Here is a 17,527-nt window from a genome sequence, read left to right on the forward strand (position 1 = left end):
TTAGAAGAAGCCAGAAGAAGACATGGTTGATTCCTGGGCTGAGGCAGGAAAAGTACAAATTGAAAGCATGGATAACCTCTTGCAGAGAAAGTAAGGAAGTGCTCAAATAATGTTAAGGAGATTTCAAAAGGACACGGGATCCAGCTTGAAGGGCTATTTCATTTGCCAAATTTGGGATAATTTGTGCATCAAAATAATAATGATAGTAACCTATTATATAATTCATTAAGTAAAATAGAAGTCCACAGGTTCAGATAATAAATAAGATAGTAATGGATTACAGTTTATTGAGTAAGATAGGAATCCATGAGTCCATAGGATATCAATGGATGAATAAATGAGGAAGAAGGGAATACTCTCTTTTATAGCAGATTGTTGACTAAAAGTTGAAGAAGAAATGATGGAATTAAAAATCGGTATTTAATAAACATTATCATGGTGGTTATTCTAATGGGGGTTATCAATGGATGCTAAGGCAGATAGATGGAGATCTGATGATGTAGCAGATACTTAGGAATTACAAAGAGACAAGTGGTGAGTTTATGGAGGAGAAACCTGCCACACTGGGTGGTAGTACAGGGGTGAGAAGGGCTCACCTCCTGCACTTCCTGATGTGATACACTGAAAAGGACACAATATAATTTTTCTCTTCCCTTTATGTGCCCCTTGGGTTGAAGGACATCTTGCAAAAATGAAAAGCCTGTGCTCTTTATTTTTTTAAGATTTTATTTATTTACTTGAGAGAGAGCTATCAGGAGCGGGGGGGGGGGGAGGGGCGGAGAAGCAGAGGGAGAGGGAGGGGAAAGAATCTCAAGCAGATGCCATGTTGAGCATTGAGCCCAATACGGGGCTTGATCTCATGACCCTCATATGACCCTGAGATCAAGACCTGGGCCGAAATCAAGAGTCGGATGCTTAATAGACTGAGCCACCCAGGTGCCCCGGATACTAGAGTTCTTGATACTTTTCTTAAATGTTTTCTGTAAACTTGAAATTGTCAAAAATTTTTTAAAAATCCCATGAATATATATTACAGAAGACCTTGGTGCCGAACCTGTCATGTGGAGGGAAAGATAAAGGTGTTTGTATAGCCTTACTGTAAACTTGCCTGAGACATAAGTGAGAGTATCAGAAATTAATACACTATATTAACATAGCACTTCACAATTTACAAAAAATGAAAATAAACAAGAACAAAAAAAAACTCCTTATGTCATTTGCCCCTTATAACAATTCTGTGAGGCAAGAGATTTATCAATTTTATAAAAAAAAAAATAAAGTTCAGGTGACTTCCCCAAGGTCACACTCACAGACAAAAGATAAACTGATGCATATTAAAAATTTTAAGCATTTATTTGAAGAAAAACAGATTTGAATGGGGCAGCACCAGACCGGAAGTGCTTAGTCATGCTCTGTAGACAGGAGCCAGGGGAAAGACTTAACACAGATCCAGTCAGAAGTGAAGAACGGCAATTATTTGGCCGGCTATATAGCTTAAAGCCTAGTTGGCTGTGACTGTCCTAAACGTTTTGATTTCCTAACCTTGAGGAATTTACAGACTTAGATTTTGATTTGCTAACATAGGCCACCACGCCATTAGCGCCACCTCTGTCTAATGGCCTCTTTGTTCAATTAATTTAACACATGTGCTCACTTGGGCAGCACGTACACTAAACAAGAATTTAACACACTTCATAAGTAATTAGTTTGACCCCATCGAGTTTTTTTGACTCTTAACGCAACCCTCTTGTGGCAACAGCAAACAATAACATAAGTTGACTGTAAACGAAATTGTGACGACTTTTGTACCTTTTTGGGGGTGAACAAAGTCTTCCTATTAAGGTAGGTAAGAGACCCTAAAGGCTCCAGGTATGAGGTCCACTACCACACACTGCTTCCCTGGCTGGCTACCCTATCCCCCACTGCCCCACTTATCCCAGGGGGTCCTCAGGTCTCCACATGGGCTTCAATTTCCGTCATGGACCTTCCAGCCTGTGCCTGGGGAACAGGGCCAAGAAATGGCCTTCAACGCTTGCCCCGACGACAACCTCCTGGACGACCTTCCCAGCCAACAACTCTTTCTCAGGACCCCTCACTCTCCCTCATTATTGCCCCAACACTTAAGTCCCAGTTACTCACTCTGGCCCCACTGACCAATCACGATCTTTCTCTTTTTATAGACCTCCCCTTGGGCTTCTGCAGTGTGATTATAGCTGTCCTGTGGAACTCAGGGCCGGGAAATTAGGAAGAGAGCTGTGTGGTTTTCGCCACCGCATGCTCAGCGGCCCGCAGACTTGGGGGAGAAGTAGTCCTGTGCAGCCTCCAGCCCGCCACTGCCCTTTCCCACCCACCTGGGTTAGGAGAGCCCTTCCCTTGGGCCTTTTCTCACCACCCACTGTAAAGCTGGAGTGGGCTGACAGTGGCTCAACCGTAGGGTACTAGCTAGCTCCGCTTGCTCACTCTCTATCTGTAGGGCCCCAAGACGTCGGGCCCTGAGCCCGGAGACCTAGAATGACTTCAGCAGTTCCAGCTTGCCTGTCTCTGTGTTGGGCCTTCAGTTGCCAGGTCCCAGTTATAGTAAAGGCGGATGGACTTTATGAATCATCTAGTCCAGACCATTCACATTGCACTGCATGATTGTACGATGGTTTCAAAGGCTCAGAGGCTCTTCTCTCCTTTCTCTCCCTTTGGTGGGGGAATTAGGGTCAAGCCCAACAGGTGCAGGGCTTGCTGCTGCCATGCCCCTTAATCCTGGTGTCGCTGAGCAAGGGCTTCCCTCCCAGCCTCCCTGATCCAGTCAGCTGTCAGACTATGAGTTAGTATGGCAGACGAGGAGGGTGATGTGGCTGAGGAGTCTGTGTTCCTGGCACTTGCCCAGGGTCCCTGTCCTCCGAGGAGTCCCCTGCACCAGGCCTTGGACAAGGCCTTCATTATCTTCCTGGCCCTCACCCTCACACTCCTGACACTAGAGACTGTTCGTCCGCTGCTGTCGCTGCTGCCATGAACAGAGTTTGGGGACTGGCCCCTGAGAACACCTCAGAAGGAGGAGCTGGAATTGCGACCACCTTTCCCATAAACATTCTCTTCCCCTGCTACAGAGGTGAGAGGGGAGGGAAACAGGACTGTTGGGGGCTGTGGAGGGGACACTGGGAGAGCTCAGAGCAGCTGTCTTAAATTTTTTGCATCTACACTCCGGAAAATCATTTTGAAGAAGTTTGTACTTCTCACATATTTGTAAGTAACCATCTAAAATTTTTCATCATAAACTAAAATTGTTTCAAGGATGTAATTTCTGGCATATTGAAAACATTCACATTTAAAAATAAAACGGATCACCCTTTAAACGTCCAGGGGAAGGGTAGTATCAGAGTGACTTGATACTCACCACTACCCATTTAAAAATAGATAAACTAGCTCCTAACAATTGGGATTATTCCTTTCCTTCTTTCATGACTCTCTTTTCTCCTTGAACACCTATTACCAGTCCACTTCCCCAAAGATAATTTTAGGCTTATATACTTGAAAATCTTTTATTGACCAATCTATCATTCTTGCCTGAATATACATATAGTTTAATTGAGATGAAAAGTATTTTTTTTCTTGTGACCATAGACAGAAAAGGTTTTTTAAAAATTTCTTCTGTGCTATCATTATAATTATTATGAGAACAGAACTGATTAAATGGCAAAGATTGCATACATATTTAAACATGGTTAAAAATTAAAAGTACATTTTTAAGGAGATAGGAGAGGGGGTGTTTATGGTATCTTGATGAAAGAAATAGGCTATGTGTGTGTGTGTGTTTAAGATTTTATTTACTTATTTGAGAGAGTGAGAGGGAAAGTATGAGGCTATTTGTTTGTTTTTTATTTATTTATTTGAGACAGAGGGAAAGTATGAGCTGGGGGAAGGGACAGAGGGAAAGGGAGTGGGAGAAGCAGACTTCCCACTGAGCAGGGAGCCTGGATCGTGACCTGAGTCAAAGACAGGCGCTTACTGACTGAGCCACCCAGGCGCCCCACTATGTGTTTCTTTATTTAAGACAAGGTAAGATTTAATGATTGACAACCACAGCCATACCTCGGAGATTTGCAGGTTCAGTTCCAGACACCACAACAAAGCAAATACCGAAATAAAACAAGTCAAAGGAACTTTTTTGGTTTCCCAGTGCATATAAAAGTTATGTTTACACTATAGTCTATTAAGTGTGCAATAGCATTATGTCTTTAAAAAAACCAATGTACATACCTTAATTTAAAAATACTTTATTGTGGAGCACCTGCATGGCTCAGTCAGTTAAGCATTCAACTCTTGATTTCTGTTTGGGACATGATCTCAGGGTCATGAAATCGAGCCCCGTGTTGGGCTCTGTGCTGCGTGTGGAGACTGCTTGGCATTCTCTCTCCCCCTCTCCCTTTGCCCCTCCCCACCCGGTTACACACACACACACACACACACACACACTCTCTCTCTCTCTCTCTCTCTCTCTCTCTCTCTCTCAAAAATAAAAAATAAAATAAAAATACTTTATTGCTAAAAGATGCCAAGCATCATCTGAGCTTTCAGGGAGTTTTAATCTTTTTGCTGGTGAAGGGTCTTTCCTAGATGCTGAGGCTGCTGACTGATCAGGGTGGTGGTTGCTGAAGGTTGGGATGGCTGTGCCAATTTCTTAAAATAAGACAACAAGGAGGTTTGCCGCATCAGTTGACTGTTACTTTTACAAATGACTTTTCGGTAGTTTGCGATGCTGTTTGATAGCATTTTACCCACAGAACTTTCAAAATTAGAGTCAATCCTCTCAAACCCTGCTGCTAACTTATCAACTAAGTTTATGTAATATTCTAAATCCTTTGTTGTCGGGCGCCTGGGTGGCTCAGTTGGTTAAGTGTCTGCCTTCAGCTCAGGTCATGATCCTGGAGTCCCGGGATGGAGTCCCACATCGGGCTCCCTGCTCAGCGGGGAGTCTGCTTCTCCCTCTGACCCTCCCCACTCTCGTTCTGTCTCTTCCAAATAAATAAAATCCTAAAAATCCTTTGTTGTCATTTGAATGATCTTAATAGCATCTTCACCAAGAGATTTCATCTCAAGAAAACTTTTTTTGCTCACCCATAAGAAGCAGCTCATCTGCTGAAGTTTAATCTTGAGATTGCAGTCAGTTCAGTCCCATCTTGAGGTTCTACTTCTGATTCTAGTTCTCTAGCCATTTCTACAACATCTGTGGTTACTTCCTCCACTGTCTTGAACCCCTCAAAGTCATCCATGAAAGTTGGAATCAGCTTCTTCAAAACTCTTATTAATGTTGATATTTTGACCTTGTCCTATGAATCACGAATGTTCTTAATGGCATCTACATTGATGAATCCTTTCAAGAAGGTTTTCAATTTACTCTCCCCAGATCCATTAGAAGAATCACTATGTATGCCAGCGACAGCCTTATGAAATGTATTCTGAAATAATAAGACTTAAATGTCAGAATTACTCCTTGATCCATGGTCTGCGGAATGGATGCTGTGTTTAGCAGGCATGAAAACAATATTAATCTCATTGTACATCTTCATCAGAGCTCTTGGATAACCAAGCGCATTTTCAATGAGCAGTAACAGTAAGGAATCTTTCTTTCTGAGCAGGAGATCTGTTGTCAAGAGATGTGCTGTCATCCAGCACATCTTTGTTTTTATTTATAGAGCACAGGCAGAGCAGATTTAGCAAAATTCTTAAGGCCTCTAGGATTTTTGGAATGGCAAGTGAGCAATGGCTTTAACTTAATGTCCCCAGCTGCATTACCCTTAACAAGAGAGTAAGTCTGTCATTTGAAGCTTTGAGGCCAGGCACTGACTTCTCTCTATCTATGAAAGTCCTAGATAGTATCTTCTTCCAATATAAGACTGTTTCATCTACACTGAAAATCTGTTGTTCAATGTAGTTACTTTCCTTAATTATCTCAGCTAGATCTTCTAGATAACTCGCTATATCTTCTACATCAGCACCTGCTGTTTCACCTTGCACTTTTATGTTATAAAGATGGCTTCTCTCTTTATACCGCATGAATCAACCACTGTAAGTCTCGAAATCTTCTTCTGAAGCTTCCTCACCTCTCTCAGCCTTCATAGAATTAAAGACAGTTAGGGTCTCTGAGAGTTTGGCTGTGGCTTAAGGGAATGTTGTGGCTGGTTTGATCTTCTATCCAGACCACTCAAGCTTCCTCCATATCAACAATAAGGCTGTTTTCCTTAACATTCATGTATTCATTGGAGAGGCACTTTTAATTTCCTACAAGAACTTTTCCTTTGCATTCACAGCCTGACTGCTTGGCACGAGAGGCCTAGCTTTCAGCCTATCTCAGCTTTCAACATGCCGTCCTCACTAAGCTTAATCATTTCTAGCTTTTGATTTAAAGCGAAAGACAGGTGACTCTTCCTTTCACTTGAACACTTAGAGGGCCATTGTAGGGTTATTAATTGGCCTAATTTCAATATTGTTGTGTCTCAGAGAATAGGGGAGGCTGATAAGAGGGAGAGAGATGGGAGAACAGCTGGTTGGTGGAACAATAAGAACACACAATATTTATTAAGTTCAGTCTTATATGGGTGTCATTTGTGGTATTCCAAAAACAGTGACAATAATAACATCAAAAACCACTGATCACATATCACCATAACAAATATAAAAATAATGAAAAAATTTGGGGCACCTGGGTGGCTCAGTCGTTAAGCGTCTGCCTTTGGCTCAGGTCATGGTCCCAGGGTCCTGGGATCAAGCCCCACATCAGGCTCTCTGCTCGGCGGGAAGCCTGCTTCTCCCTCTCCCACTCCCCCTGCTTGTGTTCCCTCTCTCGCTGTGTCTCTCTCTCTGTCAAATAAAAAATAAGTAAAATCTTAAAAAAAAAAAAAAAAGGTGCCTGGGTGGCTCAGTTGGTTGAGCGACTGCCTTCGGCTCAGGCCATGATCCTGGAGTACTGGGATCGAGTCCCGCATAGGGCTTCCTGCTGAGCAGGGAGTCTGCTTCTCCCTCTGACCCTCCCCCCTCTCATGTACTCTATGTCATTCTCTCTCTCAAATAAATAAATAAATAAAATATTTAATTAAAAAATAAAAAATAATGAAAAAAATTGAAATATTGCAATACTTATCAAAATGTGACACAGAGACACAAAATGAGCAAATGCTGTTAGAAAAATGGTGCCAATTGGGGCACCTGGCTGGCTTAGTCCCTAGAGCACACGACTCTTGATCTTGGGGGTTGTAAGTTTGAGCCCCACGTTGGATGTAGAGATTACTTAAAAATAGATTTTTTTAAAAGGAAAGTGCTGCTGAAAGATTTGCTCAAGGCAAACCTTCAATTTATGTAAAAAAAAAAAGCCCACAATATCTGTGAAGCACAATAAAATGAGGTACATCTGTGTACTTTTTTTTTTTAAGAAGGAGAAAGTCTATTAGAAAAGGAAACAGGAAGAAGGAGAACCTCTACTGCAGGCATTTACTCAGTAAGACCAATTTTGCGAAAGTTGAGCATCTGGAAATTAAATTCCTCTATCTCCTAAGTCTGAGTACTCTCTTGAAGGGTTTTCATGTTCCCTAATTTGAAGACTATAGGTTTAGACACGGTGTGGGATTGTTTAATGGAAGGGAGGGTTTGAGGTCCTGGTACTCTGAGGGCTTAGGGATATAAGGACCTCTGCGGTCCTAGAAAGTGGCAAGATGCTCACCACTTGTGGAATGTGAAAGGTTGCAGGAGACGGGAATCTCCGTGTTAACCGGTCTGACTTCCCCATAAGCTCATATTTGGACGCAGCCTGGCCTCCACCAGTCCTTCCGGCCTTCCTGTAGTTGCGTGAGATGGGGGTGCGGGCGAGGCGGGCGTCGAAATCAGTTTCTTATCTCTTCGTTCTTTCCTCAGCTCTCCCAGAGGAAGAGAAGGAGACGAGTCGTAACCCTAACCCAAGGTATTTTACAAGTGTCATTTCATCTGACAGCCCTCACAGCGGCAATTTGCACAGATTCTCCTCAAAGCTCCCGCCCCATATCGCCGTCCTAAGGCCCTGGAGCTCCTGGACAAAGCACGGCCTCCAGGTCATCACTGCCCGCACGTCGGGGACCCCCTCCAGAAAAGAACGGACAGCCACCTAGGTCCCACCTGCTTGGTTGGTCATCAGTTCCGTGGAGGCGCTTAAAGAGAAATCAATAAGAACAGCAATAATAATAACACATTTGTATAGCTCATTGTGCTAATTTGTATGCATGTGTTATGATTTCACGCTTGGGAGCCGTAGGCACCTGGAAGTAGAAGTAGCTGCTGGACAGCGGCAAGGGAGCGCGCAGCCAGCAGAAGGGAAGGGGCAGGCGCAGTCGATTAAGCCGTGGAAAGGGTACCTGGCAGGTAGGAAAGCAGCGCCGGAAGGCTGGTCAATGGCCCAGCGGAAGGAAGAGGGTTTTTTTTTTTTTCCTTCTTAAGAGATTCTCGCTCTTCCCTGCATCCCTGCGCAGTCTTGGAGGGCACAATTCCTTAGCTGTCCTGTTCCGTTCCCCCTCCCTTACTTGGAAAGGTGGCTCAGTCCTTCCCGCACGCGACCCGCTGGCGGTTGGGCCGGATGCAGGAAGTTTCTGATTGGCAGAGTCGCAGAAGCACCGGGTGAAAAGAGCTCCGTCGGCTGCGCGCCCGACCTCGGGCGTAGCCAATACCGTACGGCAAGATGGCGTCCCCCAGGTACTTTGGGACGCCCCGCGGGGACAAGCCCGCCCTCTACTGGTCACAGGAAAGGGGGCCCCCGACCGTGTGGGCGGCACTGGAGGTGGGGCGGGCCTACCTCCACTTCCGGCCGCGGCCGGGCCGGGCGCCGTACGACAATATGGCCGCGTCTAGGTGGCTGGAGGCGGAAACCCTGCGACTTCCGGTCCAGAGAAGGGCCTGCGGTGGGAGGGGGAAGGAAGGCGGAGGGAACCATGCGAGGTTCTGAGATCAGCAGCGAGGGTCGCCTCGAGAGACCGTTTCTGAGGTGGGGGCCGGACCGTGCGGGGAGCGAAGGCGGGGGCGGGAATGTCGAGGGAGAGGTACTGGGGAGTCCCGGACGCTGAGTCTGAGGGGCAAGCTCTGGTACCTTCCTTCCAATCCCTGAAGGGGAGTGGGGCGGCCGGGGGGCTGAACTGGGGGAGGGGGACTTGGCGGGAAGCTCATTCAGGGGAAGGGGTCGGACGCGGGGTTGGGATCTGAGAGGAATCGGGAGAGTTCAGTGCTGGGCTCGCAGTCGGTTACAGGTCACAGAGAGAGAATGGGAGAAATCGGGTGGGGTGAGAGGGAGGGGACTTGAGGTGAGATCTCTCCAACCTAACGCCCGGGTTTGAGGAGACCCGTCAGAGGGTGGAGTGTGAGGATAATTCAAGGAGGAAAAAGGGGAATGGATTGTTGGGAGGGAACCTCCTTCGCCTCAGAGTCTAGGAGTTAGGGGTGATTCTTTAGGATGGGGTGCGGGTGTGGATTGGATTTGACGCGTTTGAGAGCGAAAGGGGGAAGGCTCGTGAGGTGGTGCTGACGGGGGTGTGGTATCTGTGTGAGGGAATGTCGAGGAAATCCAGAGGGCAATGGGGGAGATGGTCCAGGGGTTGGAAGAATCAACTTGGCAAGTATGAGAGATAGTGGGGAAGACGAAACAGAGACTGGATAACGACAGGAGGGGTGGAGCTGGGGGTGGGGAACTTAAGGTTTTCAGGTGGTTTGGGGCTCCCGTAGTAGAAAGCCAGAAAAGCGTCTGGTACTAATAGTTGCTGAAGATAGGCGGTGAGGACACTGTTGGGCAGGGCTGGGTGTTACTGAAGCCCAAGAAGATTCGGAAATGCGTGAGATGAAGGGATGGGCTGTGCTGGAGGGGCTCTTTCTGAGGCCCCATCCCCTTCCAGCAGGAATCCCGAAATCCCCAACACTTCCTCCCTTCGGGGGATTTGACCCCCCATGGCCACCGCTAACAGCATCATCGTGCTGGATGATGATGACGAAGATGAAGCAGCTGCTCAGCCAGGGCCCTCCCACCCACCCCCCAATCCGGCCTCACCCAGGGCAGAAGCCCCTGGCTCCTCCCAGCCCCATGGGGCTGGAGGAAGCAGTAGTTCTGGCGGCAAGAAATGCTACAAGTTGGAGAATGAGAAGCTGTTTGAAGAGGTGAGCTTTAGGGGAGAAGATTCTTGTGCCCCAGGGAGGGGGATGGCTGACTGGCTCTCCTTTCCTTTCTTCCCCACTAACCCCCGCCTCACCTTCTTTCTCTCAACCCCTCCCCTTGTCTCTTTCCCCCTCCCTTCCTCCTCTGAACCCTTTAGTTCCTTGACCTGTGTAAGACGCAGACAGCAGACCACCCTGAGGTGGTCCCCTTCCTCTATAACCGGCAGCAGCGTGCCCACTCTGTGTTTTTGGCCTCGGCGGAGTTCTGCAACATCCTCTCTCGGGTCCTGTCTCGGGCCCGGAGTCGGCCAGCTAAGCTCTATGTCTACATTAATGAGCTCTGCACTGTTCTCAAGGCCCATTCAGCCAAGAAGAAGCTGAACCTGGCCCCTGCTGCCACCGCCTCTAGTGAACCCTCTGGGAATAACCCTCCCACAGACCCCTCCTCGGACCCCACAAATGCCAAGACCACTGCCTCTGAGGCCCCAAGGACCCGTGGTTCCCGGCGGCAGATCCAGCGCTTGGAGCAGCTGCTAGCGCTCTATGTGGCAGAGATCCGGCGGCTGCAGGAAAAGGAGTTGGATCTCTCAGAATTGGACGACCCAGACTCCACGTACCTGCAGGAAGCAAGATTGAAGCGTAAGCTGATCCGCCTCTTTGGGCGGCTGTGTGAGCTCAAAGACTGTTCTTCCCTGACGGGCCGTGTCATAGAGCAACGCATCCCCTACCGTGGCACCCGCTATCCAGAGGTTAACAGGCGCATTGAGCGGCTCATCAACAAACCGGGGCCAGATACCTTCCCTGACTATGGAGATGTGCTGCGGGCTGTGGAGAAGGCAGCTGCTCGCCATAGCCTCGGCCTCCCCCGACAGCAGCTCCAGCTCATGGCTCAGGACGCCTTCCGAGATGTAGGCATCAGGTTACAGGAGCGACGCCACCTTGATCTCATCTACAACTTTGGCTGTCACCTCACAGATGACTATAGGCCAGGTAGGGATTAGTGAGATGCCTGTCGATAACCCTTATATGTCAGATGTTTGGTGGAGGGGGCATCTCTCTACTCCCGTCTTCTGGGGTTTGGGCTGAGTACTCTGACTTTATGTCTTCCCACGTAGGCATTGATCCTGCATTGTCGGATCCTGCCTTAGCCCGGCGCTTGCGAGAAAACCGGAGCTTGGCTATGAGCCGGCTGGATGAGGTCATCTCCAAGTATGCAATGATGCAAGACAAGAGTGAGGAGGGCGAGAGGCAGAAGAGAAGAGCTCGGCTTCCTCGAGCTACCTCTTCCCACACTGCAGACCCCCCGAAAGCCTCCTTGGATTCTGGTGAGGTACGGAAGGGATAAACCCTTCCGACAGACCTTGTCCTTCCCCAGCACTGGCCAGCAGGGGTCTCAGGCTCACCGAGGGGGAAGAGTGCAGAGGGGACACGAGAGCCAGACCCTCTGGGGCAAGGGATTCCTTAGAGAAACCCCTCTGTCCCCCAGGGCCCTAGTGGAATGGCATCCCAGGAGTGCCCTACCCCTTCCAAGCCCGAGACGGATGATGAAGAAGACGAGGAAAGTGATGAGGAAGAGGAAGAAGAGGAAGAGGAGGAAGAAGAGGAGGAGGAGGAGGAAGAAGAGGAGGCCACAGATTCTGAAGAAGAGGAGGATCTCGAACAGATGCAGGAAGGTCAGGGGGCCGATGAAGAGGAGGAGGAGGAGGAGGAGGAGGAGGAAGCAGGTATGTCGGGAACAATCCCCTTGTGTGTCAGTTCCCTCTACTCTGTTGGATGTGAACCACCTGCTTGAGACCCTTCCCTTCCTCCCCTTACTCTCAGCAGTATTCTTTCCCGGAGTTCTCATGCTGCCTCTCCCCTCTTCTCTTCTTTTCTAGGCCAGGATGGAGACAGGAGCCCCATGTCCCCATCACGGATGTCCACTGAAAATAATCTGGAACCTAGGAAAGGGATCAGCAGGTCTGGGGGGGAACAGCAAAACAAAGGACTCATGGTGTCACCGTCTTCACTGTCAGAAGAGCCTTTGGCGCCCTCCAGCGTAGATGCTGAAAGCAATGGAGAACACCTCGAGGAGTTACCCCTGGAGGAGGAGAGCCCTGTGTCTCAGCTCTTTGAGCTAGAGATTGAAGCCTTGCCCCTGGATACCACCCCTTCCCCTGAGGAGAGGGACATTTCCTCTTCTAGGAAGCAATCAGAGGACCCCCTCACCACTGTCTTGGAGAATGGAGCAGCCATGGTCACCTCCACTTCCTTCAATGGAGGCGTCTCTCCTCACACCTGGGGAGATTCCTGTCCCCCCTGCAAGAAGTCTCGGAAGGAGAAGCAAACTGGAATAGGGCCACTGGGAAACAGGTAACAACAACAAGGAGGAGGGGGACAGAGGCCAAGGAGAGATTACAGGGGGCTTTCTGAGAGTATTAAGGAACTGGGGCTGCTGGGAGAGACTGTATGCCACCCCTCCAGCCTCAGGCTCTCCATACCCCCCCCTACATATTTGTGTTTCTGTCCCCAGCTATGTGGAAAGGCAAAGGGCAGTGCATGAGAAGAACGGGAAGAAGATACCTACCCTGTCCAGCCCACCTTCTCCCCTGACTTCCATGGCCCCAGTTGCTGATTCCTCGACGAGAGTGGACTCTCCTAGCCATGGCCTGGTGACCAGCTCCCTCTGTAGCCCATCTCCAGCCCGGTTGTCCCAAACCCCCCATTCACTACCCTCCCGGCCTGGTACTTACAAGGTAAGAGAGGGAGGCAGTTTTTCCCTAACTTGATTCTCTTTCATTGTTTAGTTTCATGGCTGACTGGCTCTCCTTTCCTTTCTTCCCCACTAACCCCTAATATTCATCTGAATATTACACCACATCTTCTCTCTTCCTTTTTCCTCATTCCTATTTTTAATCTCTGATAAGTCCTTCCCTCTGCTTCTCCTCCCCTTATATTCCAGACGTCTCTTTCTGACTCTGTCTCTCACTCCCTGCAGATGAGTGTGGCCACACAGTGCGATCCAGAGGAGATCATCGTGCTCTCAGACTCTGATTAGCTGCCTCTCCTCCCCCTCCCAGCCTCCAAAATGTTTTGGGATAGTATTTGGACGATGGTGGGAAGCTGATGACTGAGGAAGGGATTGACTGAGCTAATCCCCTTTTGGTGGTGTTTCTTTTAAAAAAAAAAACAAAACAAAAAACCAACAAAAACTTAAGTTTTACACAGAAACATTAATAAACAATAAAGTTCTTTTCTTATTGTATCCTTGTGTTTTCCTTGTCCTTCTATGCTCACCGCTTGGCACCAGCTGTTCTCTGGTTCAGGGTTACCCTGACCCCTGGCTACCCCTTGGAGCTGTCCTTTGTAGCCTGTCCTTAGATTGCCTCTCTCGGAGTTCCCTCGCCCTCAGGCCTTCCCCTTGCCCTCTGCCAGGCACTAAAAAAAAAACGTGCTTCGGTGTCCGGAACGCGCTTTACTTTGTCACTTTGCGCGGTAGGAGTAAAAAGGCCAATCAGGGGCCGACTCAAGGTTATTTGGCCAATCCGTGCCCGGAGGAAGGGGGCGGGGCTCCAAGGGGACTGTCAGAGCTGGGAGAGCCGGGCGATTAGATCCCGCAAACTGACTAATGGCCACAGTTCAGAGGCGGAGCCTACGCAGCGATGGCCAAGACCCTTGGCCAATGGGAAGGGCAGACTTACAGAATTAAAGGGGAATGAGTGCTTCGGCCGAACCACCAAGCCCTGAGTTCTTCAGCGGCGGAAGAGGCCTGGTACCTTTAAGGTGGAATGAGACGGCTGTTCTTTAAAGGAGAAGTTGCCGAGTCGGCCGAGTATTGCCCAGCGGCACGGGCGGGGGTGCCCGCCTGTCCCTTTAAAGCCGGAGGGGCGGGAGGCGGAGCGGAGGCGGAGGGCGGAGGGAGTCGGCGCAAGATGGCGGCGGGAGGGGCCCAGGCTGCGGCTCTGGCCGCCGAGTGAGGGGCGGGGGGGCCCGGGGGCGCGCGGCCCGGTAAGCGGGGACGCGCGGCGTTGGGGGGCGCCTTCCGGGTGGGAGAGGAGGTCGAAGTAGCGCTTGGGGCGGAGCAGAGGGGGGCGGGGTCCGGTGTGGGCGGGGGTAGACAAGGGGCGGGGCCGAGAGGGTCACGGGGGTGGGCCTTGAAGAGGCGGGGCCGAAAGGGCCAAGGGGCGTGTCTTGAGGGCGGGGCTAGAGGTAAGCCGGGGGGCGGGGGGCAAAGGGGGGCAAAGGGGGCCTTGGCTCGCGGAAGAGCTTGGGGGGGGTTGCATAGCCTAAAAAACACATGAATGGGGGGATGGTTCTCAGTACAGGAACAGACTTGCCCCCTCCCAATAAAAGGGTGCAAAACACCAATAAGGTAAATGGAAACTCAGCCTCTCAGGCAAATGGGAAATTACGAGGAGAGGCACTCCATTCCCCAAGAACACCTCATTTCTCTAATCTCCAAGGAAAGAGCACTGGATTTGGAGTCAGGACATCTGCGTTTGCTGGCACTGTCACTTACTGGCTGTGTGATCTTGGATAATGTCGTAATCTTTCTGAGCCTCAGTTTGCTGTCTGTCAAATAGGGTTAGGGATACTTACCTTACAGTGTTGTTGTGGGGAATTACTCAGGTGTGACCATGTTTTTAAACTGTAAAGGGAAGGGCTGTGTCATTATGAGATGTTACCATTCTTCTCTCTTTTTCTTCCCAGAGACCCCCCCGGCCGCCCTCCTCCTTCCCTTGTTCCTGTGGCTGGGGGGGTACCCCCTCCCTCCACGCCATGGAGCCATCTCCTCTCTCTCCCAGTGGGGCAGCACTCCCCCTGCCTCTATCACTGGCCCCACCCCCACTACCCCTGCCTGCCGCTGCAGTGGTACACGTGTCCTTCCCTGAGGTGACCAGTGCCCTCCTGGAATCCCTCAATCAGCAGCGGCTACAGGGCCAGCTCTGCGACGTGTCCATCCGAGTGCAGGGCCGAGAGTTCAGGGCTCATCGTGCTGTCCTGGCTGCCTCCTCCCCTTACTTCCACGACCAGGTTTTACTCAAGGGCATGACCTCCATCTCGCTGCCCAGCGTCATGGACCCAGGCGCCTTCGAGACTGTCCTGGCTTCGGCTTACACTGGCCGCCTCAGCATGGCTGCTGCTGACATTGTCAACTTCCTCACAGTGGGGTCGGTGCTCCAAATGTGGCACATCGTGGATAAGTGCACTGAACTCCTCCGCGAAGGCCGGGCCTCAGCCACCACCACCGTCACCACTGCTGCAGCCACCTCTGCCACTGTCCCTGGTGCTGGGGTCCCATCAGGGAGCGGGGCTACCGTGGCCCCTGCCACCATGGGCTCTGTGCGCTCCCATGCCTCCAGCCGGGCCAGTGAGAATCAGTCCCCCAGCAGCAGCAACTACTTCAGCCCCCGAGAGTCCACTGATTTCTCATCTTCCTCCCAAGAGGCATTTGCGGCTTCTGCAGTGGGCGGTGGGGAGCGTCGCGGAGGTGGCCCTGTATTCCCAGCCCCTGTGGTTGGCAGTGGGGGGGCTACCTCTGGGAAGCTGCTGCTGGAGGCAGATGAGCTCTGTGACGACGGCGGGGATGGGAGGGGTGCTGTGGTTCCTGGGGCTGGGCTCCGGCGACCCACCTACGCACCACCCAGCATCATGCCACAGAAGCACTGGGTATACGTGAAGCGGGGTGGAAGCAGCCCAGCACCAGCACCCCTGGTTCCCCAAGACGCAGATCTGGAAGAGGATGAGGAGGAGGAAGACCTGGTGTTGACCTGTGAGGATGATGAAGATGAAGAGCTGGGGGGTGGCTCACGGGTTCCTGAGGCCGGAGGACCTGAGGCTACTCTTAGCATAAGTGATGTCCGGACCCTGACTGAGCCCCCAGACAAGGGAGAAGAGCAGGTCAATTTCTGTGAGTCTTCCAATGACTTTGGCTCTTATGAGGGTGGGGGTCCCGGGGCAGGGCTTGATGATTCAGGGGGGCCAACCCCTTCCTCCTATGCCCCCTCCCACCCTCCGAGGCCCCTGCTTCCCCTGGACATGCAGGGCAACCACATCCTGGTCTTCCCATCGTCTTCATCTTCCTCCTCCTCACAGGCTCCAGGCCAGCCACCAGGGAACCAAGCCGAACACGGGGCGGTGACCCTGGGGGGCACCTCGGCAGGGGCCCTGGGCATGCCGGGTGGTGCCGGGGGGACCCCTGGAGGGACAGGCAGCGGGGATGGGAATAAGATCTTTTTGTGCCACTGTGGGAAGGCCTTCTCCCACAAGAGCATGCGCGATCGCCATGTGAATATGCACCTCAACCTGCGGCCCTTTGACTGCCCCGTGTGCAACAAAAAGTTTAAGATGAAGCACCACCTGACCGAGCACATGAAGACACACACAGGCCTCAAACCCTACGAGTGTGGCGTCTGCGCCAAGAAGTTCATGTGGCGAGACAGCTTCATGCGCCACCGGGGACACTGTGAGCGCCGGCACCGCCTGGGCGGGGGCGGGGGCGGGCCGGGACCCGGGGGACCCTCCGGGCCAGCCTTGCCCCCCAAGAGAGAATCCCCCGGAGGGGGCGGGGGCAGCGGCGACGAGGCGAGTGGAGCCACGCCCCAGTCCAGCCGAAGGGTCTGGTCCCCACCCAGCGTCCACAAGGTGGAGATGGGCTTTGGTGGAGGTGGAGGAACGAACTGAGGCGGCAGACTCCCGGAGGTAGCTTTCCGGATGGAGGAAACAGGGAGCACGAGCCAGGGGCCCTGTGGCCCCTCAGGTGATCTCCCACCACGCTTAATGTCTTCCGTATCTCTGTGGACTTGTATATATTGTGGGAGAGGGACCCGTCTTGCACCATCGGCCGCCCCATTCCATTCCTCAGCCACTCTCCCACGACGTATCCCCGGAACTGAGTCCTTCCTTCTTCCCAGATGCATACACTGAAGCCCCAGCTCCAGACTGGGGCACATATGGTCGGGGGGAGGGAGAGGGCGCCATGGAGCATTCTGGAGTCACAGGGTCAAGGGTCAGGTGGTTGTAGTCTGTACATGAAGTCTCTGTGTGTGTTTTTGTGGGGACCAGGCCTTTGAGCCCCGCCCTTGTCCTAGAACCCACCCCACGTCCCTAAGGACGTGCCCTATATTTCCACCCTCATCCCTCCTATCCCTCCTTGGGGGCCCCCCAACTGGATTCTCACTGAGGAGGGAGTGAAGACAAGGAGGGAGGAAGTCGTAAGAATACAAGGTTTTTATTTTAAATCTTATTTTTTTTAAATGGTGATTAAAATATTTATTGGTCATTTCACTCGGCTTACCAACAGCCCCTCTGTGTTTGCTGCAGCCCCGGCGCAGGTGGGGGAAGGCGGAGTAACCGAACTCTGGGAAGTAGAGTCTGGGGGGCAGGGCACGGAGGGAGGAGG

General features: G+C 51.1%; 3 protein-coding genes across 7 annotated transcripts; all 3 read left to right on the forward strand.

Annotated features, from left to right (window-relative positions):
- Positions 1-2,821: 2,821 nt before the first annotated feature.
- SMIM40 (small integral membrane protein 40) lies at positions 2,822-3,076 on the forward strand. Its single transcript, XM_035728343.1, is given in 1 exon segment — positions 2,822-3,076. A coding segment is annotated over 1 exon segment (255 nt).
- A 5,506-nt stretch (positions 3,077-8,582) lies between these two features.
- On the forward strand, positions 8,583-13,390 carry DAXX (death domain associated protein). 5 transcript variants are annotated; one of them, XM_027603741.2, is made up of 8 exons: positions 8,583-8,703; positions 9,891-10,149; positions 10,305-11,136; positions 11,262-11,476; positions 11,633-11,870; positions 12,024-12,498; positions 12,659-12,881; positions 13,124-13,390. In XM_027603741.2, exons 2-8 carry the CDS (start codon positions 9,943-9,945, stop codon positions 13,181-13,183), a joined length of 2,250 nt encoding a protein of 749 aa, XP_027459542.2. In that variant the 5' UTR covers positions 8,583-8,703; positions 9,891-9,942; the 3' UTR covers positions 13,184-13,390. The 5 variants fall into 5 exon arrangements, with proteins under 5 accessions (XP_027459542.2, XP_027459540.2, XP_027459545.2 ...); XM_027603739.2 differs by lacking the exon at positions 8,583-8,703 and adding an exon at positions 8,864-8,992; XM_027603744.2 differs by lacking the exon at positions 8,583-8,703 and adding an exon at positions 8,864-8,992 and having other exon boundaries at positions 11,633-11,819.
- A 621-nt stretch (positions 13,391-14,011) lies between these two features.
- Positions 14,012-17,419, forward strand: ZBTB22 (zinc finger and BTB domain containing 22). The gene is made up of 2 exons (XM_027602983.2): positions 14,012-14,133; positions 14,836-17,419. Exon 2 carries the CDS (start codon positions 14,905-14,907, stop codon positions 16,807-16,809), a length of 1,905 nt encoding a protein of 634 aa, XP_027458784.1. The 5' UTR covers positions 14,012-14,133; positions 14,836-14,904; the 3' UTR covers positions 16,810-17,419.
- Positions 17,420-17,527: the final 108 nt, after the last annotated feature.

This window comes from Zalophus californianus, chromosome 7, assembly GCF_009762305.2.
Source record: "Zalophus californianus isolate mZalCal1 chromosome 7, mZalCal1.pri.v2, whole genome shotgun sequence".
NCBI lineage: Eukaryota > Metazoa > Chordata > Mammalia > Carnivora > Otariidae > Zalophus > Zalophus californianus.